The 27,930-nt window shown below is 34.6% G+C and overlaps 1 protein-coding gene across 1 annotated transcript in view; it reads right to left on the bottom strand.

Annotated features, from left to right (window-relative positions):
* LOC150084004 (HEAT repeat-containing protein 5B) overlaps nucleotides 1–27,930 on the bottom strand; it is a 406,846-nt gene that overhangs the window by 84,207 nt on the left and 294,709 nt on the right. The window contains exons 28-30 of the mRNA XM_090375841.1: nucleotides 27,003–27,071; nucleotides 25,551–25,724; nucleotides 21,019–21,211 (exon numbers count right to left, since the gene is read on the bottom strand). Of these exons, the coding sequence (XP_090231967.1) occupies nucleotides 21,019–21,211; nucleotides 25,551–25,724; nucleotides 27,003–27,071 (436 nt within the window). The remainder of the gene's footprint in view (nucleotides 1–21,018; nucleotides 21,212–25,550; nucleotides 25,725–27,002; nucleotides 27,072–27,930) is intronic.

The following is a 27,930-nucleotide window of genomic DNA, read 5'->3' as shown; positions in this document are numbered from 1 at the left end:
CCGCGTAATGTTCCAGAATATCAGGTCCTTAAGAAATAAACTTAATACACTGGAAGAGATTCTACTCTCAAACTCACTAGACATATTGTGCCTCGCTGAAACGTGGTTAGAGGCGAACCAGACAGATATCAGCTGCTCCATTCCTGCAGGCTTTCATGTACTGGCTGCCTCTCGCGATAACCGCAGAGGGGGTGGAGTTGCTATAATTTTCAATATGACAAAGTTCTCCATCGTACACTCTGTCTCAAGTATCTCTCAAGACGTGGAAGCCTTAATGATAACTCTGGAACATCAAGGTACCACTATAGACGTCGCATCCCTGTACCTTCCTCCAACGCCAACTATGATGGCCATTGACACAGCCACTAACTGGTTAATAAATAATCTCCACCGAGCAGCCACTCACATCGTATGTGGGGACTTCAATCTTCCGCCATCTACCCAACACCTCAAAAGTCGTCTCACAGAATCTCTCCAATCAATCCAAATATTCCAAGTTAACTACCAGCCAACGAGAGACCAAAACCTACTGGACATAGTCTATTCCTCGGCAACATGCCAACTCGAAGAAACCACAGCCGACATGTTTCAATCAGACCACCAACCAATCATATTTACAGCTCTCCTACCCAAAAAATATTTCAATACCCCCAAAACCAAATCTGTGAAAAAGGTCACCGCTCCAAAATTTCTGAATCCAGCACTCTGCATTGAAGCCGCATCCACAGTCCCATGGAACATCTTAGATGGATGTGAACTGAGCCCCGCAATCGATTTAATGACCAAATGGATCAATACCATAGCCCTTCACACCACTACCAAGACAGTCACCATTACTCCGCGCTCCAGAGCATGGTGGACTCCCCAGCTCAACCAAAGTTTCCACTACAAACAATTACTACACGCCAAGTGGAAAGCTTCCGGCGATGTCCAAGACCGCATTTCATTCTCCAAAGCCAGGGCTGAATTCAACAGAAACAAATCAGCTGCAATTAAAAAGCACCTCGAAAGTACCCTAAAAAGGGGAAAACCATTCTACAGAACAAAGGCTAGTTCTTCCAGCAACATCGACCCAATTGACTGGCTCAACTACGTTGCCAGATTTTCTAATCAACCTCCAGCTCTACCTAATCGGCCACTCCTCAACCGCTCTCATCTCACTGATAGTCTCGCTACGATCCGGATTTCCAAGCAACAACTGATGCAGGCCATTAATACTCTCCCTCTCACAACAACCACCAGTGACGATGGCATCCCCCAGTTCATAATCAAATGTTTAAGTGTCTTCATCATCGACTCACTCCTCAATCTATACAACAGATGCCTCGAAGTTCATTTCTTTCCACCCCAGTGTAACAGGTACTCTGTCTGGCCCCTTCCTAAGCACCAACAATTGACGCTCCCAAGCCAACATAGGCCCATCGCTTGCGCCTCTGTATTGCTAAAAATTCTGGAGAAAGCATTGCTACCGTCAAATTCTCCATGACAGTCCTCAGCAAATACACTATGGGATATCAGGAAGGTCAACTATAACTAACCTTGCAACAACCACTCTGCACATCTTAGATGCCTTTGAATAAAGACAGGAATTGTCAGTTATATATCTTGACATCCATTCCGCATTTGATGCCATCTATATACCTAATCTCCTACGTCTCTTAGAAAACTACTTCAATTTTCGCGGCGATGTTCTCTGGTTCCTAGAATCTCTCCTATCGAAGAGGACCCTTGTTCTAAAGATCGGAACAAAGACCTTCACGCGTCACATAACTGCCGGTGTACCTCAAGGGGGGGGGGGGTCCTGTCTGGCATTCTCTTCTCAGCAATCATGGTGCCATTTGTGACCAATAAGTGCAATTGGATCACATATGCTGACGATGTCAAGCTCCTTACTAGAATATCGCCATCCAACTCGGCAGCCGAAATCACTAACAAACTGCAGGACATGGCTGACTACCTCAATACCTTCAAACTCCAAATCAACCCCCTAAAATCGGCACAAATAACTTATTCTCTAAAGGGCAGCCCAACAACGTTGGAGCCTGTGCTTAACGGCTCCTCAGTTCCAAGTGTTCAAACACACAAAGATCTGGGGGTCGTTTTCGACTCCAAACTATCTTTCAACGATCACATAAACCTCATACAGTCGAGGCTGAATTCACTACGCTGCTCCACAGCAAACAACAGCTGCTCCACACCACCGACCCACAACTGGTAAAAAGATACATCGTATCAATCCTTTACCCGACAATACTGTATGCTTCAGAGATATGGGCCTCGGCCGCCGAATCCAACATTAAAAGAATATTCTCTGCCGAATTCTGGCTTCTAAAATGGGCCAACAGCAAACTCCACCTTCCCCCAGCTCTCAGATCAACGCAGTTAGCAGAAGCTCTTCAACTACGCAGGCTCCGGTCCTACATCGGAGAAAGAAGGCTGCTGTTCACCATCAAGATGGCCACCGGTAAAATTACAGAGCCGAACTTCTGGGATCACTGCTCTTGACACATTCCTCCCCCTTATCTCCGGTCTTCAGCACAGCTGCTAGCAAACCGTAACTGGCTAGTACTAAGACAGATTCCTGCCAAAGCAAATGCTGCCCTCACTGCAAGTCATCGACGGGGACCTCCAAGAAGTGGTCAATAATAAAAAATACAGGAAGGGTATCCTCGTCGAACTGAAAATGTAAAACTGTTCTTTGTTAATAATCTGATGTAACTTATGTTTTTCTCATGTATCTTTTGTAAATATGTTTTGTAAACCCCTGGCACCACCATGCCATGACGGGGCTAATTGTATGTGTATCATTGCTGCAATTAAAGATTCTCTTCTTCTTCTTCTTCTTCTATATAACCATGTCATATGGTTGGGATCCTGTAAGTTTTGATTTCCATAAGCTTCATAAAGGAATATGGTAACTTCATTGCCCTTGCCACCTTCTTTACAGCAGTTTAATGTTTTTTTTTTTTTATTTAAATAGGTATCCCTCAAGTTGCAAGATTAATGTATTCCTGGAAATTACCCCATAGGTAAAAAAAAAACATAATTTTGGGTATTATATACTGAATCAGACTACTGGTTTCTTTTATAACTGTACTGTACTGTGAACTTCACAGTACAATACAACCATAGAGAAAAATGTAGCCAGTAACAAATTCTAGAAATATGCAAGTTGTTTTTGTAATTCCAAATGGGATTTCATAGTCTACAGCAGGGGTTCCTAAACTTTTTCGTCAGAGACCCCCTAAGTAAAAATTCAGTAATAACAAAGACCCCCAAGAGCAATAAGCTTCTTATAAACAATTTTTTTAGAAAATGTATCCAATTATGATTTGCAATGCATATTAAAAAAAAAATTGAACACTAACACTTACCGCATGTCTAATGTGAAGGATGTGGTTGATGTGTTTTTAGAAGAGAGGAAATATTGGGTTCGTGATTTGTTAGTTTTAATCTTAGATCTCCATTATTTTCGAGATCTAGTCGATTTCTCTGCTTAGTTAAAATACTGTTAGCATGGCTAAATCGAGCTTCTACCATGTATGAACTTGGAAAGGTCAATAATAAACGCTCGACAGTTTTATACAGTTTGGGGTAGTTTTCAGTAATATTTTTACTTGTCCAAAATCCCCTGAAACTTTCTTTTGAGTGCAGTGATTTAGCTTATAGGTCCATCTTCATTTGAATAATTTCCTCTTGCAAATCCAGGCCCAAACCGTCCCTATCACCCTCTGCATGAAATGGGGACATAATACATTCTGGAACTTTCATATCTTCGAGATCCTTGAATCTATTTTTAAAATCCTCTTTTAAGTGTTTGAGGTGAGCTACATAAATAAATATGTCGGCATCTGAAAAATTTCCTTCAGCTTCTTGTTCTAAAGATGACATATTTGGAAAGAAGTGAAAGTTTCTACGACCCAGTGAAGTTTTGAAGAGCATTAACTTTTCTTGAAATATCAAAATAATTGTACAACTATGTATAATTGTAATGTCATTGCCTTGCAGTTTTTATTGTGCTTCATTGAATTTTGAAAATATATCAGCAAAGTAAAAGAGGTGGTTTTTACACTAAATTTATCAGCAAATGACTGATTGTGCTTGGACAGAAATTCACCACTGAGTCATAAAGTTCTACAAGGTTTTGCAAACAGTTACCTTTTTGACAACCATCTTACTTCTGTATGAAGGAGCAATTGGTTGAAATTTTTGTCATTTTTTTCACATAGCGTAGCAAACAGTCGGCTGATAAGAGCATTTGCTTTTATTTTATTTATTACTTTAATACAAATTTGCAAAGCAGCATGCAATTCTTCACATGTTTTTTGCAACAAGGTGTTGTCTGTGTAAAACAATGTACTGTTTGTATTTTAGGATTTTCTTTTTTTAGCTAAAGCTAAAAATCCTCCGTACTTACCAACCATAGGTGGAGCCCCATCCATTGCAATTGCAGTTATATTACTAAAGGGAATGTCATACTTTTCAAAATACTCTTGCACACATCTAAAAATTGTTTCACCTTTGGAATCAGTTTTTAAAGATTTGGCAAAAAGGAATTCATCAATTACTGCTTTTTTACTCTTACTGTAATACCAAATGACATTAAAATATTTATACTTCCAAATGTCGACTCATCTAATTGCATAGCAAACATAATCTCTTTCAGCTCTGAATTTACTGTTGTTTGGACATCATTTGCCATCTCAGCAATCCTCCGTTGCACTGTATTATTACTAAGTGGAATACTCCTTAAAACTGGATTAGCATCCTTTTTCATAACTGACTCTATTGCTATTTTTATAGAGGGTAGAATTATTTCTTCACCAATAGTATGGGGCTTTCCTTTATTTGCAATTAGGAGAGCAATATCATACGATGCTTGTAGTCCACCACTGGCTACTGGTACTGCAGATGATTTTATAAAGGGCTTAAGTGTTGTATGATTTAAAAATTTTTCTTTCATTATCTTGAAATATTCAAGGTCTTTGTCGCTTTTACCATTATGCTGTTTTTTTAAATGTTCTTTCATTTTTGAAGGTTTTATAGCATCATTATTACTATACGTTTTCTCACATAAAGGACACATTGGCTTTGTTTCATTACTGGGAGAAGGCACAGACCTGAAATTTAAATATTCTAACAAATATTGATGACACTTCTTTTTTGCGTCAGACATGATCATTAGTTTTCTGTAAGAAATTATTTCAACACAACTCGAACTCTTACTAAAATAATTTTAATAAGAAACTATTAAAACAAAATGAATAATCCACTCTCAAATGCTGCAGAATGAAAATATCTACTGACACTAGAAATAGCACTGAAGTTTGACAACAGCAATGGTGGTAAAAAGAAAATGGAGCACAACCACTAGAACGAAAATCTGCTTGGACACTAACTAAAACAATTTATTTATGTTTTCAAGGGCACACAGTGATTGTCACCTCACGTTGTGTCACTCGGAGAAGGGAGAACCCCCTCCCAGTGCCATTTAACCATAAACGCACTGTTCAGTGTAAACTGTGAAGTTGGTTGTAGGAGACACATTACTACCACACTATGTTATGTATGTCTTGTTCTCTTTGGAGAAAGCTGAAGCAAAATTAATTGCACACTTCATTCTCTTCTTCAGATTTTGAAGATTTAGAAAATGATTTTCTTATAGCTGAGAACAGAGGTGGATTAAGGATGAAATAGGCTCCTGGCCATATTTAATTTTGGGGCCCCTTTAGTACACCTTTAATTTTTTATCACTACTTCAGAAAATATTTACATTGAAAATGAGGCTCCTCTTCGGATGAGGAGTCTGGCCATGGCCGGTTTGGCCGTAGCATTAATGTAGCCCTGGCAGAGAAAACAAAAGGGAGTAAGCAATGGATACACTACATAAACTGGAAGAGAACAGAAAAAGGCGAATCCGATCATTTACTGCAGGACATAGAAGAAGATGAAAATCGTTTTAAAATGGAATTATGGATGAATAAAGTAGAATTTAATTTCCAATATAATCTAATTAAGGATGACATACAAGGGCAAAATACGCAATTTCGAAATTCAGTCAGTGGTAAGAAAAAATTAGTTGTATGTTTAAGGAGAGATGAAATACTAAGTTTAATTTGGAATAAGGATTTATTCGGACTATACAAAACATTTTTTAAAAATTAAATTTAATAACAAAAACAACTTCACAATGCTAAAAATTGAACTTGTTAAAAAATGTTATGAGTTGTACAAACTGAAATGATTGACTTGTTCCTCCTCTAAATTTGTAAACTGTAATACTGTTGGTCTATTTTACTCCTATGGCTATCTTTAAGCATCTATGTGACTGGACATGTTTCTATTATTATTTCCTCTATTTTCTTCTGTCAGCGTGACAGAAAACTCACACTGTACAAAATTTTCTTTTGATGTTTGACTTGTTTTCATGTAACCTCACATGAGGTGACAATAGTGTGATTCCACTCTAAGCCACTTTGCTGACTGCCTGAGCAGTAAGCTAGAGAATCTTGTAATAACTGAGAGTAAAGTGGAGGAGAAATTGTTGAAGATAAACACAAGAAAGGCACCTGGGGTGGATGGGATCTATCCAGTTATATTAAAGGAGGCAGCAAAGGAAGTAAGCAAATCCTTAATTGGACTCAGGGGAAGTACCCATGGACTGGAGATGTGCAAATGTGACCCCAATTCACAAAGGAGGATCAAAGGGCGACACAAGTAATTATAGACCTGTTAGTTTAACTTCTGTTCCCCGAAAATTAATAGAGGCACTGGTTAAAGAAGCACTGCAGGATCATCTAGACAAGACTTCAGTTATAGCTCAGACACAGCATGGTTAACATGCTGTGTCTAATAAGCAAATCCTTAACGACTTATTTCATTAATAACTTGTTTCATATACTAATTCTAGAATTATCTTTGTGAGGAAATAGTTTCTTTAAAGACCCCTCAAACTTGCCAAAAGACCCATGGGGGTGGCTACCGACCACTTTGGGAATTCCTGGTCAAGAGGATTTCATGTGCTGTTGTTTACAAAAATTATAACTGGCTGAATATACCACATTTGATAAACATGGTAGACTGTTCTTCCTCTCAGAGGTAAATGTTACCTTTTCAAGTTTCCTGTGCATAATTATAATTTTAATTGATATATTTTTTTATTTCCTCTCCAGCTGAGGTGAAGTAAGTTGAAGTTGTGAACATTAAAAACACCAGAAAAAAATTACTTGATTGTTAGGAAAGTTTGCTTGGAGAGAGTCGAGCCTCAAAAAAACAAAAAAAAAGTTCTGAATATGAATATCACTTATCTTGGGTGAGACACCCTAATCCACAGATCATTTAAAGTATACTGATAAAAAGACTTTGAAATTCACTGCCGGTAACAAGAAATAAAGAAATGTTCAATGCAATTAAAAGGAATAGCTGCTCTGCTGAGTCTGCATTTAAATTTATACGGACTTTGGGCATCTGTACACATGACAAATTTAGTAAATAATTCAAGTTAAGTAATATGTAACCAAGTTACAAAGAAGGTTAGGCAGGCGAAGGCAGATTACGAGAAATCTTTGGCAAGGGATGCAAAGAAAAACAGCAAAGGGTTCTTTACTTATGTAAACTCTAGAAGGAAGGGGATGAATCAGATTGGTCCACTTGATATCGATGGGTCAACTGTTGATGATCCTGCTCAGGTAGCTAACAAACTAAATGAATATTTTGCATCGACATTCACACATGAGGAGTTATTCAGCGAGGGGAATGCCAGAGGTGTATTCAACTCTGGCAGTAAGCTAGAGAATCTTGTAATAACTAAGAGTAAAGTGGAGGAGAAATTGGTGAAGATAAACACAAGAAAGGCACCTGGGGTGGATGGGATCTATCCAGTTATATTAAAGGAGGCAGCAAAGGAAGTAAGCAAATCCTTAACCATAATTATGAGAGCTTCCTTGGACTCAGGGGAAGTACCCATGGACTGGAGATGTGCAAATGTGACCCCAATTCACAAAGGAGGATCAAAGGGCGACACAAGTAATTATAGACCTGTTAGTTTAACTTCTGTTCCCCGAAAATTAATAGAGGCACTGGTTAAAGAAGCACTGCAGGATCATCTAGACAAGACTTCAGTTATAGCTCAGACACAGCATGGTTTTGTTAAGGGGAAGTCTTGCCTGACCAATTTGATTGGATACTATGATGCAGTCACAAAAGAACTGGATGCAGGGAATAACTTTGATATTATATACTTGGATCTTAGAAAGGCTTTCGATAGGCTTTCGATACTGTTGCACATGGAAGACTGCTACACAAATTGGAGCAGTGTGACATTGGAGGCAAATTGCTGCTATGGATAAAGGGGTGGTTGAGGGGGAGAAGACAGAGAGTGGTAATCAATGGACACTGCTCATCGTGGACTAGTGTTATTAGTGGAGTCCCTCAGGGTTCAGTATTGGGTCCATTATTGTTTTCTGTATTTATAAATGATATTAATGATGGTATATCAAGCTTAATGTCCAAGTTTGCAGACGATACGAAGGTTGGCAGGGTTGTCAAGGACACTACTGACACTATGCTACTGCAACAGGATCTGGAAAGGTTGAGCAGATGGGCTGAGAGGTGGCAAATGAAGTTTAACATTGACAAATGTAAAGTACTACATATGGGAAACAGCAACCCCAGAGCAACGTATCAACTCTGTGGTACTACACTGACAGTGGTAGAGAATGAAAGGGACCTGGGGGTGGTTGTGCAGGCAGGTATGAAGTTTTCTGAGGAGTGCAGACGGGCTGCAAGAGTAGCTCATGGTGTATTGTCAATGATATATAGGAATTTTTCTAGCAGGGATAAGGAGGTGATTATTCCCTTGTATAAGGCAATGGTCAGGCCACACCTAGAGTACTGTATACAGGTCTGGAGGCCTCATTTCAAGAAGGATGTAGAGCTGCTGGAACGAGTACAGAGAAGGGCAACAAGATTAGTGAATGGAACAAAGGGGTGCTCTTACGAAGAAAGGCTTAAGTTTTGCAAATTACAGTGTCTGGAGACTAGGCACCAGCGAGGTGATCTGATAGAGGTGTATAAAGCCTTGAATGGTTTGAGCATGCTCAATGCTGATGGGATTGTTCCTCTTGCTCAGAATAATCACCTGAGAGGGCATAAATTCAAATTGAGGAAAGACAGATGTAGGATAGACGTGAGGAAATTTGCCTTTAGCCAGCGGGTGGTTGGTTGGTGGAACAGACTTCAATCTCTTGTCGTGGAAGTTGATAGCCTAAATAAGTTTAAGGCTCAGCTGGACAGGTATTTCGAACGAACAGAGGGGTGAAGTGGAAGTGGTTATTTTTATTTATTTATTTATTATTATTATTATATATATTTTTTTTGGCTGATGCTGCATAAGCTTGCTTTTTTGCATCAAATGCCTCTACTAATGCTAATGCTAATATGTCGTATGTTTCAATCTGCTTTTTGAACATCTTCCTGTGACAAAAATAAAGTAAAAGTTCATAATGGCTTCTCCCACCAAGTGAAGCTGATCAATAAAAGCCATCAAACTTTTATTTTTTTTTTCACAAGCAAATCTAAAAAGTTCAAATTGTATGGAATTTTAATTAGCTTTAACCTAAATTTTGTCATATCTACAGCTGCTCCAAATGCTCTACGTCTAAATTTAAATACAAACATGGCATACTTGTTATTCTTTTTATTGCATTAAACATTTATTTCTTGTTACCCATACCCTTCAGCTCATATATCAGATGTTAAAGTATATGACATGGTAAGGAGTGAGGAGTTTTTAAATATTAATTAACATTATGGGCTTGATAAAAGATAGAAAAGGGATAATCAGAATACTTGCCATATCTTGAAATAATCTAGTAACTTGGGAAGCACAAATAAAGAGAATACAAAAGCCAAAATAAGATTTTGCACAGGCACACTGAGATTATAAATTCTACTGCTACTAGTTAAGGGCCTTGGAGTAATTAAATTATGATACCTAAATATAATATTACATGTTGAAGGGAATGTTTACTGCTGTAATCTATAAATCATAAGAAATTTTATATCAGAAAATTTAACTTTGCAACAGCTGATTGCAATGTACTTAATTAATAGCTAAAAATCAGAGGAGACCACACAGAAAATAATGTGCAAGCATTGGCAAAAGCCTCATTTGTGTACAGAGTTTGAAAAGGTCTCACTGGTGTACTGCTATCCAGTGAAATGTTAACAAAATGACTGGAAGCTTTGAAGAGGTGGTGTTTGCGAGTTCAGTCTTTATGTAATTCCATTTATTTATTGTAAAAGCAGCACTTGTGCTTTTGTGGGTGTGAAGAGCATCTCTTTTGCTGGTGAGCTGTGCATTTGCATGAGGTTGAGTGTTGCTTTGACTACACTATGCCAAGTATAAACCTAACTGTAGTATTGATTTGATGCTGTTAATATTGGGGCTCTTCTTCAGCTACTGGAAAGGTTCTTTCATGTTAAAAGATTTGCCCTGGCATTTCTCTGCTCAACTCCTGACCTCCAGAGTTACACACCTTACAGTCAGATGCAATAATTCTTTTGTTGTGTCATTGCTGGCATTTCCTAAGGGGGGGATTCTCTCTTTGCTTCTGTTCACTGCACTAATATTTCCGTGGCGCCTCCGTAGCCAGGTGGGAAGGAGCAGCAGTGCGTAGCACACGCTTCTTGATTAGACCGGGGTTCGAGCCCATCACCACCAAATATGGAGGATGCGGAAAGGTCAGGGAATGACCACCGCATATCCCCGGAGCAATATGGCCTTAGTTGCTAATGCTCCTAAAAATCAAATAACAACAACAACTAATATTTCCATTTACTGACCTTTGCAGGGAAGAGTGTTTATGCTATTCTGATGCCATCAAATTTCTTACTATTATAAGTCCTACACATGATCATCGATTTGTTACCAACAGAATGAACAATGTTCTCAGCAACCTGGCACAATTCTTGTTAACTGTTAACCCTGCCAAATCTGCCATCACAGTTTCCTCCCTCAGAAAATTAACCTTCACAGATACAGCCATCTCTCAACAGTGTTGCCATTCCACAATTGACTCAATCTGCACAAGGATCTAGGGGTAATATTTGATTCAAAACTTAACTGTCATGCCCAGTTGCAGTCCATGCACTGAAGATTTAGTCAGCTGATGGACTGCAAAGCACCATCTGCTTCATGTAAGAGATTGGGAAGCATCACTCAAATATATTTATAGGATGATTCACATAGTACTGTTGTATGTCTCAGAAATTTGTGTTTCCGCTGCCCCTACAACCCCTTTTTGCAGATGAGCATTTTCTTCTGAAATGGCTCAACTTCAAGCACTAGCTGCCACAAGTCAGAACTACAGAGTTGGCACAGTACCTACACTATACGAGGCTACACCATAAAATCTATGCAAAATGATTGTACACCACACTAAAGTTGATAACAGGCCATATTAACTGCTCTCCAAATGCCTGAGATTTATGACACTGGAGGATCCCTGTTTGCACCCTAAGGGCCTCACCATCCCTTAGGTCAAATCTGGATTGTTTCCATATTGCAGACAGATTCCTGCCTGCTCAAATGCTGCAGGCAGCACAAGGCCCAGATGCTGATCTGAAACATTTTGCAGAGGATGGCAAATATAGGAGAGCTACCCTTGCAGAAATTATGTGATTTTTCTGTAATTGGGCCATGTTCAAAAACTTTATTGAAAAGTGAGCACATCTATCTTCTAAAGGGTGTTTCAACTGTCAGTAGGGAATCTGCCTTATTGGTAGTGACTCTGCAATCAATGAATTAATTAGAACCTGTGCACATGCAAGAGCTTGTCTCTCTTTCGTGTTATATAGTTTGTGAATACCATACTTTTAATAGATATCTCTGTATTATTTTATATTATTAGGTATTTATATTAATTGGCAATGTTATGTTCATCATAAAACAGAGAATGTCATATTTATAAAACCCCTATTCAATATAATACAATATAGGATATTGTATTGTATTATATTGAATTTTATATATACTATTCTAACTATACAATAAAAATTATACTATCTGTTTTCTAAATAGTCATAAAGAGAATAGTTAGTGCCTTATGCATGTTGTCTGTGAAAAACAACATGGTCTGAGAGGCAACAGCAGTGGTTCCCAAACTTTTTCGGCTACCGTCCCCTTGGTTCCATAAACTCATCTCCATTACCCTTTACCCTACCATATAAAAAGCATTATTCAAACTAGCAGTCTACACTACCCACTATGGAAGATAATCACACAAAATTCAAAATAGTAACAATTAATTGCACATTTATTCACTTTTTAGTTTAATTAATTCAAAAATTGATGAACTTGATCCAGTGATACCAGCTTTTCAAAGCCTGATAGTCATTTAGCACGAGTCTTAGATACCACATTTTCTAACTACTTCATTATTCAATAAATTCTTAATGAGATGGATTGGTGACGTGATACTGGTTTTCCAATGTCTGGTTTAAAGTCACTTAGCAGGAGTCTTAAATCACCACATTTAGTAATCTGTCACTTATTTCTTTGCCTGGAGAAAAGTTGGATGACCACACTAAAACCAGCATAAAATATTTATATATAACTACTTAGCAAACATGCACAAACCTTTACCTACCACAGATGTATGGTAACTAATTTATAAGAAAATCAACAGCGATTTCCAATAATTGGCTATCTTGTGACAACTCTGAATTGTAAATACATTTTACTGCTCTAATGTGTAAATACGTTTTACTGCTCTTATCACTTTCAAAGTGATAAGAGCAGTAAAACTTTAAATAGTTGGACTGGCCAGCTCAGACCTCAACCCCATTCACCATATGTGGGCCAAATTGGAATGCTAGATGAGACTAGTCAAAACAGCCTTCTTCCAGACTGGCTCTGGCAGCTGCTTTTTAGAAGACTAATTCCAGCCAACACTAACTGGTAGTAGGCAGAAAGTGGGCCAAGGAGGACTGAAACTGTCACACAAGTCAAAGGTGAACCTACTACAATAATTTTGAATTAAAAGTCTTTTTTTACAACTACTTGTGTATCTGAATACATATAGCGTGTTTGTGTATGTTCAAGGGAAGGAGGCATTGTGCATTTATGTATTTTGCACACATGTGAATGAAAATTATAATCTAAATTATCAGGTAAGGGTTATTATTCCCTGTATTTGCATCATGCAGAACCCATCTCATTCTTAATTTAATTTACATTTATTTTCTTATATACATAATGTATAACGATGTTTTCGATTTTGATATTTTTTTTATTCAGAATTACTTCAAGCTACACTCATGAAACACCTACCAGCTGAAAGATCAATTAAATAAGTTTTTATTAAAATTGGCACTCGACTGCCAGTTTGCATTCTATCTGCTATGCAGTGTAAAATTCATCAGAATGGCAAAATGGCGACCAGGCCGGAGAAAGAGTTCTGTGTGTTGCATGAAATGCTAGCTCACAGAATGGCCTTCGTGGCTGCCTGATCTGACACACCAATGGATTTCTTTTTGTGGGGTTATGTGAATGACAATGTGTACATCCCTCCGCTACCAATGACACTGCAAAAGCTGAAGGCATGGATCATAGAGGCCTTTGGTAAAACTGATCGCGAAATGAAGCACAGCGTGTGGCAGGAGATTAAATATCGCTATGATATCGTTCGAGTTAATCATGGTGCCCACACTGGACTTTACCAATGACTTTATGTATCTTCATAAAACTTATTGAATTGATCTTTCAGCTAGTATGGATTTCATGAGATAGCTTGAAGTAATTCTGAATAAAAAAAATATCAAATTCAGAAACATCATTTATGGATATATATATATATATATATATATAATAATAATACTACGGATAATATAAAAAATCCAACAATAATACAATCAGGGACCTAAGACAACGCAAAAAAAAAAAAAAAAAAAAAATTATTATCGCTTTTTACCGACAATCTAGATGACGTCAACTGGGGCCAACCACCCAGAATGAAGGCAAAAAACGACAAGGTTCTCTGTTTCTGTGATGATCAATATATGCTAAGTAATTTAAATCTAAACCAGTATAGGCCGAAAATAAATCGAAAGATGTTTTAGAAATATTAGAAACAAAGGTAAGAAATATATATATATAGGTAAAATATAAATATAAGCTTGTTTGTTGTTTGTTGTTATTTGGTTTTTAGGAGCATTAGCAACTAAGGCCATATTGCTCCGGGATATGCGGTGGTCATTCCCTGACCTTTCCGCATCCTCCGTATTTGGTGGTGACGGGCTCGAACCCCGGTCTAATCAAGAAGCGTGTTCTACGCACTGCCGCTCCTTCCCACCTGGCTACGGAGGCGCCATAAATATAAGCATATATTAATCATCGTTGACCCGACAGAGAACGTAATTTAATGATTAAAATAAGATTAAATATATAATACATACTACATATTGACCGTATCTAGGACATAATGTAATAGTCGTCAAAATAATATGTGGTGCCCCTATGTGATGGATACGGTAAAAATAAATAAATAATTAAATTAAATTAACGCATAGAGAAACATGCAGATAGTAAGAAGAAAAACTAAAGGAGTAGGAATAATAGAACCTGAACTCCACAAAGACGAAAAATAGTGGTATAGATAAGAAATAGTTTCTCCTACGTCCTCGGATTGCCCTAATAATTTCGGAGAAATAAAAATAAAGAGTGTAGGACAGTTTAAAGACATTACAAGATATAAGTTGTGGCTCGGGTATGCCCGGGATCGCAAACCCGTTCCTATAGTAGGACCCTGAGCTGAATTTGCATGTTATCTCAGCGTGAATTTAAGTAAATTTAAATGAATTTAACTATATATAAAAAAAAAAAAAAAAAAAGGTGATACACTATAATTTACAAGCCGGTGGGTACAAGTTTTCTACGCCGTAAGACACCAAGAATGCAAAGTGTATCCTATTTACATATATACATGGCACCAAATATACGATTATATTGAAAATTACACTAAAACAATAGGTTCAGAAAACAAATTTTTGAAATTAATAATGTTTATCGCTTTCCTGAAGTGATATTTCAGGTAAGCGATAGGGAAATTATTATTGATCAACTTGCCGTACAACACTGTTAAGCCCGCTGAACAATTTTTATTACTATTGCAGATATAAGCAATCCTTAGACATTGTGATAAAATTATATTAGCATGCACTGATTTTGATATATTAGATTTCCAATTTGTAAGGCTTACTACGTTAAAATTGAATGCATCTCTTTTATTATATACGTTTATGTCTATATTATTATTATGCAATATTTCTATATGAAGATCCAGATAATTTGCTCTAGTATCAGAACTATTAGTTTTTTCCAGTACAAGTTCCACTGGATACAACTTAATGTAATCCTGGACAAAATGTGGACAATTAAAAACACATATATCATCAACGTATCTATATATAAGTAGGTTATCTTGGAAGTCTCTTTCTGTATAATGTAGATAAAGGTTTGCGATTATGCTTGATGCTGGACTTCCCATAGGGGTGCCAGTCACTTGTAGGTATAACGATGTTCCGTCATATACATAATTATTAAAGATGCATAATTTTATTAGAGAATTCCAATAGGTTAAATCAACCTTTATAGCATTTTTATTTTCTAAATATAGATTCTGGAGGAAGACTTCTAAGTTATCAAGATTAATGCTCGTAAATAGACTGTTAAAGTCAAATGTTTGTATTTGATGAATATTATTATTTTTTAGAGCATTTATAATAGGTAAGTTATTATTTATTATAATAGTTTTATTTAAGTTATTTAATATAATTTTAAGTAACTTTTCTAACGTTTTTCCGGGAAATTTAGCATAACTATCTCTACATGATGTTATGAATCTAAAAGCAATTGGTGTTTTGTGAAATTTGGGTATGCCATATATAAATGGAAATTTTAGGTTATTATACTTTAACTTTAATTTTTTATGCAATGCAATTAATTTTTTGATTATTATATTATGGGAAGATGCTATCTGTTTATATGTATGGCTAGACTGTAGTTCATTTTTAATGATTTCTATATAATATGATTTACATATGATTGCATAATTACAAGCAGCTTTATCAACGGGAGTAATCACAAAATGTTCATGTATATCTTTGAGCTGCCTATTTATTAATTTGGTATTATATAGATTACCTTGTATGAATTTCAATTGATTATATTTGCTAGATATGATATTAAGCATTGTAAATAGCCACATGTGGTATTCTTCAACCGGTATGTTATGGTTGTATGCTGATCTTATGCAATATTTAAGTAAATCTAGATATAACAATTTTTTAAAATTTGATTTATTAATAGGTAAATTAGGTCGAAATTTAAAACCCAGTGATAAAATATCTCTAAGTTCAGGATATGGGATTATATCTAAATTGCCGGTTATAATGTGATTATGGTTAGGGTCCACGTACCTATGAAATGAAGGTTTGTGGCAAACACAATTTATGTCTTACTTGCCCCTATATGCATCCTAATCATGCTACAATTAATACGAATTCACATATATTCTGTAAAATGAATAACGTCATATATATGATCACATGTCGTACTTGCAATGTTAAATATATTGGTCAAACTAGCAATAAACTAAATATTAGAATGAACCTTCATCGTTCCGATATTAAAACTTATAATAACAAATCTAGCAAGAAATCAGGTAATTTGGAACATGATATTGAATTCAGACATTTCCAAAAACATACTTTTGGTAATATTTTCATTTCAATACTTAACGTAATTAATAACGCAAATGATAGATTATTGCAAGAAGATATTAGCATGTTACAATATAAAACACTATATCCATACGGTCTAAATAATAAATTTAATCAAAAATATTTGACGAATAATTTAAAAGATATTTGCGTTTATAATATGTTTCAAATTGCATAACTCCGTAAATATAATCGCAATAGGAAATATAGTAAATCTAACACATATAATAGCAACCGAGAACATCTAGGAGACTTCATAAATTTATTCAAAATGTGGGACACGGATCCTATAAATATTAGTAAAATACACAACACACTTTTCAGTATTAAACTCAGTGTACTCAAAGCACTAAATAGAAAAACCAACGATTACGTCTTTGTATCTTCTCATCTTATACACATCATATCAGACATTGTCAAATTCAGATGTCATATTTTGAATGTTAGCAAGCAGCCGGAAAATTCTGTCCTCATCTTATACTTTCAAAATAAATTAATGGATGATTTAGATATACATAAAACTATTAATTTACGTAATGACTTGCTGCCTATTAATAACTTACATATTAATATCAGATTTAGATATTCTAGACCATTTGGTCTTAAAGCGTGTAACTATAAAACAATAGCTACAAACCTTCACAATATTAACATCGGACAGGATATATGTGTTTGCCACAAACCTTCATTTCATAGGTACGTGGACCCTAACCATAATCACATTATAACCGGCAATTTAGATATAATCCCATATCCTGAACTTAGAGATATTTTATCACTGGGTTTTAAATTTCGACCTAATTTACCTATTAATAAATCAAATTTTAAAAAATTGTTATATCTAGATTTACTTAAATATTGCATAAGATCAGCATACAATACAACCATAACATACCGGTTGAAGAATACCACATGTGGCTATTTACAATGCTTAATATCATATCTAGCAAATATAATCAATTGAAATTCATACAAGGTAATCTATATAATACCAAATTAATAAATAGGCAGCTCAAAGATATACATGAACATTTTGTGATTACTCCCGTTGATAAAGCTGCTTGTAATTATGCAATCATATGTAAATCATATTATATAGAAATCATTAAAAATGAACTACAGTCTAGCCATACATATAAACAGATAGCATCTTCCCATAATATAATAATCAAAAAATTAATTGCATTGCATAAAAAAATAAAGTTAAAGTATAATAACCTAAAATTTCCATTTATATATGGCATACCCAAATTTCACAAAACACCAATTGCTTTTAGATTCATAACATCATGTAGAGATAGTTATGCTAAATTTCCCGGAAAAACGTTAGAAAAGTTACTTAAAATTATATTAAATAACTTAAATAAAACTATTATAATAAATAATAACTTACCTATTATAAATGCTCTAAAAAATAATAATATTCATCAAATACAAACATTTGACTTTAACAGTCTATTTACGAGCATTAATCTTGATAACTTAGAAGTCTTCCTCCAGAATCTATATTTAGAAAATAAAAATGCTATAAAGGTTGATTTAACCTATTGGAATTCTCTAATAAAATTATGCATCTTTAATAATTATGTATATGACGGAACATCGTTATACCTACAAGTGACTGGCACCCCTATGGGAAGTCCAGCATCAAGCATAATCGCAAACCTTTATCTACATTATACAGAAAGAGACTTCCAAGATAACCTACTTATATATAGATACGTTGATGATATATGTGTTTTTAATTGTCCACATTTTGTCCAGGATTACATTAAGTTGTATCCAGTGGAACTTGTACTGGAAAAAACTAATAGTTCTGATACTAGAGCAAATTATCTGGATCTTCATATAGAAATATTGCATAATAATAATATAGACATAAACGTATATAATAAAAGAGATGCATTCAATTTTAACGTAGTAAGCCTTACAAATTGGAAATCTAATATATCAAAATCAGTGCATGCTAATATAATTTTATCACAATGTCTAAGGATTGCTTATATCTGCAATAGTAATAAAAATTGTTCAGCGGGCTTAACAGTGTTGTACGGCAAGTTGATCAATAATAATTTCCCTATCGCTTACCTGAAATATCACTTCAGGAAAGCGATAAACATTATTAATTTCAAAAATTTGTTTTCTGAACCTATTGTTTTAGTGTAATTTTCAATATAATCGTATATTTGGTGCCATGTATATATGTAAATAGGATACACTTTGCATTCTTGGTGTCTTACGGCGTAGAAAACTTGTACCCACCGGCTTGTAAATTATAGTGTATCACCTTTTTTTTTTTTTTTTTTTTATATATAGTTAAATTCATTTAAATTTACTTAAATTCACGCTGAGATAACATGCAAATTCAGCTCAGGGTCCTACTATAGGAACGGGTTTGCGATCCCGGGCATACCCGAGCCACAACTTATATCTTGTAATGTCTTTAAACTGTCCTACACTCTTTATTTTTATTTCTCCGAAATTATTAGGGCAATCCGAGGACGTAGGAGAAACTATTTCTTATCTATACCACTATTTTTCGTCTTTGTGGAGTTCAGGTTCTATTATTCCTACTTTAATTATTATATCTTTAATTATCAATAATTATAATTATATATATATATATATATATATATATATATATATATGGGTTTTTAATGTAACTCTTTAAAAGAAAAGTTTAAAGAGTCACATACTCTTTAAACTTTTCTTTTAAAGAGTTACATTAAAGAGATAGATGAAATGGTTTGGGTGAAAGCAAGATTAATAAATTAGGTATGACAGATGCATCTAAAAGCACAAAGCAGCATTAAAAGATGCAAGAGTATATGTAATTTGTATTAATATTAAATTAAATTGAGTAGGTATAAATGGATGTGAAAGTTACACAAGGTGCCAGTAACTATAAGGGTGAAGAAAGTAGAAAAAGAATAGTAGTAGTTTGTGAAAGATAAAAGAATGTTAATATCCTAGAGGTTATGATGAATTAAGTAAATTATAGGCTGAATTGCCAAGCCAATATAAAGTGGGGGCACTGTAAAGTAAAATTAGTACATCAAAATATTAATAAAGTGCAAATACAATGAAAATGGTATAGCTGTCATCAGATATGGGGGGGGGGGAACAATTTTAGTAAAAGGTCTAATATGTAAAATAATGGTTAGACAAATCCATACTGTATTAAAAAGTGCTAATTTAATTTCATTCCTTTCCGGCCTTACTTTTTTTTCTACTACTATGGACAAGTATAGTAACGCAGTTCCTGATACATGGTCAGGTGTAGTCCCCCGATGAAATACCTGATCATATATCAATATTTATTTCTGCTGACATCAGATCAAGCATTTTTGCATTACCTATATTAGACCTTTTACTAAAATGGTTTTCCCCCCCATATCTGATGACAGCTATATCATTTTCATTTTATTAATATTTTGTTGTACCAATTTTACTTTACAGTGCCCCGACTTTATATTGACTCGGCAATTCAGCCCATAATTTACTTAATTCATCATTATACCATTTGCTTGGTCTAAATCTATTTTTAAAATACATTGATTTCCTATCTATACAAAATTAAATCCTACACTAAATTCTACATATTTATATTAAACATATTGATATTAACCATTTTTATCCCAACTCAATACTTATTTTTACCTAAATAAATTACACTGTGTTGGGATTACCTTGTCCATACTGTATTAGAAAGTGCTAATTTCATTTTTGCTGCTTTTTTAGCCTTTCACTTTTCTTCTACTACTATGGACAAGTATAGAAACTCAGTTCTTGATACATGGTCAGGTGTAGTCCCCTGATGAAATACCTGATCATGTATCAATATTTATTTCAGCTGACATTAAGATCAAGCATTTTTGCATTACCTATATTAGACCATTTACTAAAAATGTTTCCCCCACATCTGATGACAGCTATACCATTTTCATTTTATTAGTATTTTGATGTATTAATTTTAATTTACAGTTCCCCCACTTTACAATGGCTTGGCAATTCAGCCCATAATTTTATTAATTCATCATAATCTCTAGGATATTAACATTCTTTCACCTTTCACAAATCTACTATACTTCATTTTCTACTTTCCTCACCCTTCTAGTTACTAGTACTTTGCTTTGTGTAACTTTCACATCCATTTATGTATACTTAATTCAATATATTAATACTACTTATATATATATATATATATATATGTATATAACATCATCAGTAATATACCTGGAGGTAGTGATAATAGTGCATGGTCCTTGAGTGCAGCCAACCAGTACTTGCTGAGAGACATCAATTCAGGTGAAACTAGCCTTAATAAGCTTTCATGATTAGAAGATAATTCATTATCATCATCATCATCATCCACATTTTTACACTCTTCTTTTTCTTTTTTATCTTGTGCCATTGCTACAACATACACCTGAAATAAAGAGAAAAATGAATTGCATTCACAAATGTCAATATAGTGCAATTTCACTTTATTCTTTTTTTGTTAGATGAGGTGATAATAATTTGTGGGGCACATATTTTGCAGAACTATTTAGACATACCACATTTTACTAACACATCTACTAAACGTTACTCTATTACTGTATCACAGAAATTAGAGGATTCTCGGAAGTATTCATAGATATGAACATATCTCCATACAAGATATAACAATGCAATGCTTTGAATATTTATTTTATTTATTCCTGGTCACATACAAATGAATGAAAGTTTCTATATCAATGTTTTACAAACCTGCTAAGTAAAATGCATTGTGTTAGCTTAATACTTTATGCAAGAACTTCAGGACTGAGAAAGTCTTCAGTTCCCCATTTTCACTAACTGGTAAGTCATTAACTTCATTCACAAATGCCAACAGACAATTGACTGTAATTACACAACACAAAACATGCTATAATTCTAAAACAGCTGTATGTATAAGTTGGAGCTTGATAAAAATTTTATTGCTCTGATGTTGTTGTTATAGAATTTTAGGTGCATCAGCAACTAGGATCATATTGCACCATTGTATATTATGTCTGTACAAGTGTGTTCATGGGTTGATTTGCATGTTGCGTGGACTGAAAAACACAGAATTATTCATGGGGAACTCTACTTCCTTTGCCTGAGATCAGCTAACTACAGCCCCAATTGAAGAGGGCTTTAAAAATTCCTCCAGTCAAAGAACTGGACCCAGACCTCTCCAAATGAGTGAAAAGTAGCTAAACCACTATTTTGTCTCAGAGGACTATTGCTCTGAGAATGCTTGACTGAGACAAAATAGTGGTTTAGCTACTTTTATACACATAGCTGGCAGTTTTAAAAATAGTTTCAGTTTTTGTTGTTCCCTCAAATTTTTCTGCTATCAGTGGCCCTTGATTTGCCTAACAGCTGTTAAACTAACTCTGTCTGTAATTTGCTATAAATTAAGAGAATAACAGATTTAAGTCATAAAATGTAAATAATCATCTTGTTTTGGCAAGTACATTAAAACTTTAGTAAGAATTTTATGATTACTTCTGAGTAAGGTTTCTTAACTCTGCTTGAGGAATGTAATTACAATAAACTCTTGATAATCAGAAGGGAGATGGAAAAACTGTCATATATTAAAAAAAAAAAAAAAAAAAAAAAAACCTTTTTGAATTTTTTTGTTTTTCTTTTAAAAATAAGTTAGTGTATAAACAGAAACTGTTAACATTTAGTAAGATTTATTGATATTTTGTTTTGCACTCAAAAATTTTAAATAAATAAAAAAATAGTTATATTATGCTGTATTACAAATATGTAAATAAAGTTATAAAGTCACATTATTTAAAATATTCAGTAAGAAGAGTCCAGTAAACTTTCTTCATTGATTCCCATATCACAATATTCTTAATGTGATTTATTGTAGAGAAACTATTTTATGTTCCAGTTGGAAAATCTTCAATAAATGTAAGCAGATATATCTCCTGCCTTCCAAGCATTCTGGCAAATAAATACACTAATTTTTTCTTCTATATTGTCTACTTCCATTTCACCCCTAATGTTCTTGTGTTTAAATCTGGAAACTATCTCTGTATAAGCTTAATTGACAATTTAAAAATTGTCAAGGCAGAATTGCTTCATTTATGACCAATGGAGAAACAGCAATTATAATTTTTATTTCCTACAACTTTTGGAAATTGAGACAACTTGAAACAATTTGCAATTGTTTTCAATAATGTCATGCCATGTTTTTGTTTGCTATTCTACTAGCTTGCAGTAAATTAATTCCAAGAGAAGTTCCAACTTCATCCTCCATGACCTGGATGCACCAATGTGTGCAATATTTTTTCCTAAAATTCTGAATGATTGCTTAGTCCATGGGCTAAATGTAGTGTGTTTGTATAATGCTGTGAGCTATGAAATTATCAATAAACAAATTAATTCACCATGATTTGATCTAACTTCAGCAGTCATTTTGAAAAAAACTAACTGCTGAAGTTAGATCAAATCATGGTTGTCATCTATGCTGTAAGACTGCAGCTTCAAATACTTTCCAGTCACCAGAAAGAGAGTTAGTTTGTTTTTTTATGGTGCAAAAACAGAGAGAGAGAGAGAGAGAGAGAGAGAAGAGAGAGAGAGAGAGAGAGAGAGAGAGAGAGAGAATAGTTTTTCTATTCCATTCATGTTACCATCCAAAGGAGAATTAAACACTGCTTACTATGATTACTACCATGAAAAGAATTGCCCTTCAGAGTTACTGTTTCATCAGACAAACACTTGTAAAACAAATCTGTCATGTCCACATTAAATACATGTTGTTGTTATTTGGTTTTTAGGAGCATTAGCAACTAAGGCCATATTGCTCCGGGGATATGCGGTGGTCATTCCCTGACCTTTCCGCATCCTCTGTATTTGGTGGGCACTAGCTCGAACCCCGGTCTAATCAAGAAGCGTTTGCTACGCACTGCTGCTCCTGCCCACCTGGCTACGGAGGCGCCCATTAAATACATCAATAGAGCTGTAATCTTTTAGAATGTCATAATTTCTTCCATTCATTACAAACCTGATCATCAACATTTGAAATTTCCCCCACAAATGTTTTGAAAAACTGATATGTCTTTCTTAAAAATTTATTGACTATCCATTGCTTGCCTTAATTCCTTCATGATTAAGATCTTTAGTAAACAGTTCAACCTTTTTTTTTTTTTTTTTTTTTAAAGTGTCTCACTTAAAGGAAGAAATATTCTTTTCTTTGCACTTTAAAAGCCATTTGAATACATATTGGTATGTAACTGAATAATCTGTAACTTCTCATGCATTTATTTAGTGCTAAGGGAATATGTTGTTGTTTTTGGGTGTTAGCGCATCAGCAACTTAGACAATATTGCATCATTATGTATTTTATCTGTACAAGGGTGTGTTCATAGGCTGATTTGAAAGTTGTGCAGGCTGAGAAAGCCAGAATAATTCACTGGAGAATCCTACTCCCTTTGCTTGGTTGGGATCAGCTATCTACAGCCTAGCTTGAAAAGGCCTTTACAAATTCCTCCAATAGTAAATGGAGGAATTTGTGAAGACTGTTTTTCAAACCTAGATCTTTCCAAATGAGAGAACTGGGTATATTTAACAGCCTGAATTTATTTTAATTTTATCTGCAACTGACACTGGCTTCCGTTTTCTCTTTGTTACCATACTTCATAGTGCTATAACTTCCACTAAAGTGTATGTACATTTACTCTGAAAATAACCAAACAGAAATAAAAATACAGTCTAAATAGAAAACACTTGATAAAATAAAGTGATAGTTTCTTGTGCATAAGTAGACAGGCCATATTGCACCACTACATTGTCTACACTTGTATTGTACAGACAATACACTTGTTTGTTTGTTATTTGGTTTTTCGGAGAATTAGTGACTAATGCCATATTGCTCCGGGAATATGAGGTGGTTATTCCCTGACCTTTCCGCATTCTGCGTATTTGGTGGGCATGGGCTCGAACCCCGGCCCAATACACTTGTACAGTGTATTGACTGTACAAGTGTGTTCATGGGCAGTTTACATGCTTTACAGGCTGAAAAGCCTAGAATAAGAGGAGAAAAACCCCTATTGTCTCTCTCAGCCTGAGCTTTAATTACAATCCTGACTGAACAGACCTTTAGAAATTTCCCCAGTCTAGGATGGGACTCAAACCTAGACCTTTCCAAATGACTTGCAAATGGTGAAACCACTATACTGTCATAGTGGACATATGCACAGTATTGTAACCTTCATTTTACACAAATGCTGATAAAGAAATTCACTCTTAAACAAGCAGAATTTTTGCAGCTGAATGTATATTTCACGTCAAACTTCTTGAATGATGATGGGAGAAGACATTTTGTTGAAATGATTCAGTGAGTATAATGAGCATCTTGTATAATAAATGTTCCATTGACATGTGCACTGCCCACTTCTACTTGGATTTAGCCCAGACACATTGTGTCAATGTTATTTCATGGGACCCAGTCATAAATATGTCAATCATCAAAAACTTCATTAAATGCAATTTGAGTTGACAAGAATTTGAAAGTATTATTCTTATGGATGTTTGACACAGAAGTTGGTCAAGACAGAGAAATTCAATGTATCAGTGTTTGAGTTAACAGACTGCTGTAACATTTTAGCTGAGATATCTTTTCTTAGCTGAAAACAGCATACACAGCTAGAATGAAACATTGTCTTATCTGATATAGAAATGATTAGTTAGGACATGACATTCTGTTCCAAATGATTAGATGGTCAAAAGAAACATTTGATACTCACCTCTGCCCAAGCTTTCAAAATAGCAAGTTTCTCTAGGGTAGAAGCACTTTCATTGTACAGTTGTGAACTTGACCCTTTATGCAACTTAGCAAGCGAAGATACCAATAACTGATGCACCCTGCGTAAATCATTCAAATCTCTTGCCACTCCACTACCAATCCATGCACTACAAACCTAAAAAAAAAAAAAAAAAAAAACACCCTTTTAGTGGTGGATAAAATGACTACTGATGGAAGAATAATAACAATCATGCTAGGAATGATAATGTATGAGGTGTAAAACAAAAATATTACTACACTTTGACATGCTCCCAGAAAATGAAATTTAGCACTAATGCAGTAAACATTAGCTATAAATAACATGGCTACATAAAGTGGCACTGGAAATTTAAAGCTGAAGGATAGTATGGATTTGGATCCTATATGGGCAATAATGGTGGGTATATGAATGTTTACATTAAGACCCTTTGTGGCTTTAATACATCCAAGTCTCAACTAATGTTAACTTTTTTTACTACTGTATATATTCAAAAATAATTCATAATTAATAAAAAAAAAGATTAGGCATATTTCAACAAATTTATATCTTTTGCACTACATATATAAAAGTGTGCAACACACACACACACACACACACACTGCTCAATTTAAAAAGGCATGGGGTCTTGCTTATTTTTAGGTTTAGGCTATATTTTGTCATGACTTTTTTTTTTGTCCATCTGATCTAAAAGTTTTGAATTCAATGTTAAAATCTGGCTAAGTAACACCGTTTTGATTTTACAATTAAAACCCTTGCCCCTCCCAATGGGACACTTGTTCTTCTCCTTAAACATAATAAACACAATGGCTCTATGTGACATGTGCTCTTCAGTGTGTTTAGCTGTGCAGAACTGCTTGGCTATATGAGAGCAGTTTACTTCCAACTACTACCATTGTGGTTGTTTAGTTTTTTAAATAAAATTAGTTTATGTTCATTTCAGAAGTACACCATGATGTTTTTAGCTTAAATCAAGACCAGAGAACACTTTTCTATTGGAAAAAAAAAAAAAAAAAAAAAAAAAAAAAAAAATGATAAAGCAAAATTTAAATCTAGAAATCTTAAAATGTAAACTGTACACTCAGTCCAATTTTAACATCAAATTCTCCAAAAATTTCATCTCAAATATGACAGGAAAGTACAGAAGATAAATATCCTAAACCTAAAAATAAGCAAAATACAGCTCTGGTTCATACTATCTAATAGAATTTTGCTTATTTTTAGGTTTAGGTTATTTATCTTCTGTACTCTTCTGTATTTATCTTCTGTACTCATCACTACAGTGAGCTGAGTTTCTACTTACATTCTTAGAAAGTAAAAACAGCCCTTTAATTTCATGAAAATGAAGAAGTAAAAGCAAGAAAGCTACATTAATATTTGAATAAATAACACAACAGCTATTTCATATCTTCTTACCTGACAAGCCATAGCAGTTATATGAGAAGGTGTTTCAGGAGAAAATGCTGGTCTTAGAGCAGCACCAACCTAAACAGGAAATTTATAAACTAAGTGTTTTTTAAAAAAAAATTTACAAGTTTCTCAAATTTTATTTTCATTTGTGAAATAAATGCACCAAAGCACTTAGCAACCTACGCTGAGGCATAATAACACTTTAGTACTACCTAGTTGCTTTATGCATATATGAGGTGTGATCAAGAAGTTCAACAACTGATATAGTATCTTTAAATTGTGGCACTACAGCAAGTTGACTTACATGTTCAGTGCTCATATGTCTACATGCTCATCTAGACATAGTAATGTGTGAATCATCTGTTTATCCGCATTCATTTTAAATTAGTACACATTCAATAGGTGTTTTATATGTTCATTGCATTTTAAAATGAGTGGTTTCTCTGAGCAACAAATTTTGTTTCGAATTGGGTAAAAGTGCAAAGGAAACTCAAGAAACGTTAAAAACCAGTTTTTGGAAAAAGATGATGTGTCATTTAAAGACTATAGTGGTTCACAGAGTTTAAAGAGGATATCTAAGATGAACATCAGGGTGGTGAGGATCATCTGAGATGAGTCTTCAACTTCAAAAAACCAATGACTCAATTGGCCATGTCTGATCAGGAGTGACTGACGTTTAACTAGCTATGAAGTTGCTAGTGTGGTAGATGACTTTCATCAACTGGCGAAATACCACCACTTTGCTTATTGGAGGCTTGAAGTGGTGAAACCCATGTTTAGTCTCTAGAGCAAAGTTTCTGGCAACCCCCTCGCCCCATACTTCTCATTTGACCCATGCATGGTACTAAGTACTATAGGTTTTGATACCTTTCATGTTTGGGGTTTTCATAAAAAAAAATTTCTTATAGGATAAGCCAATCAATTTTAACACAAG

Source organism: Mastigoproctus giganteus, chromosome 6 (genome assembly GCF_048544385.1).
Source record: "Mastigoproctus giganteus isolate SK-2022 chromosome 6, ASM4854438v1, whole genome shotgun sequence".
In the NCBI taxonomy this organism is placed as follows: domain Eukaryota; kingdom Metazoa; phylum Arthropoda; class Arachnida; order Uropygi; family Thelyphonidae; genus Mastigoproctus; species Mastigoproctus giganteus.
The sequence above is the reverse complement of the archived record's forward strand: the minus strand, read 5'-3'. Positions and strand labels throughout refer to the sequence as shown.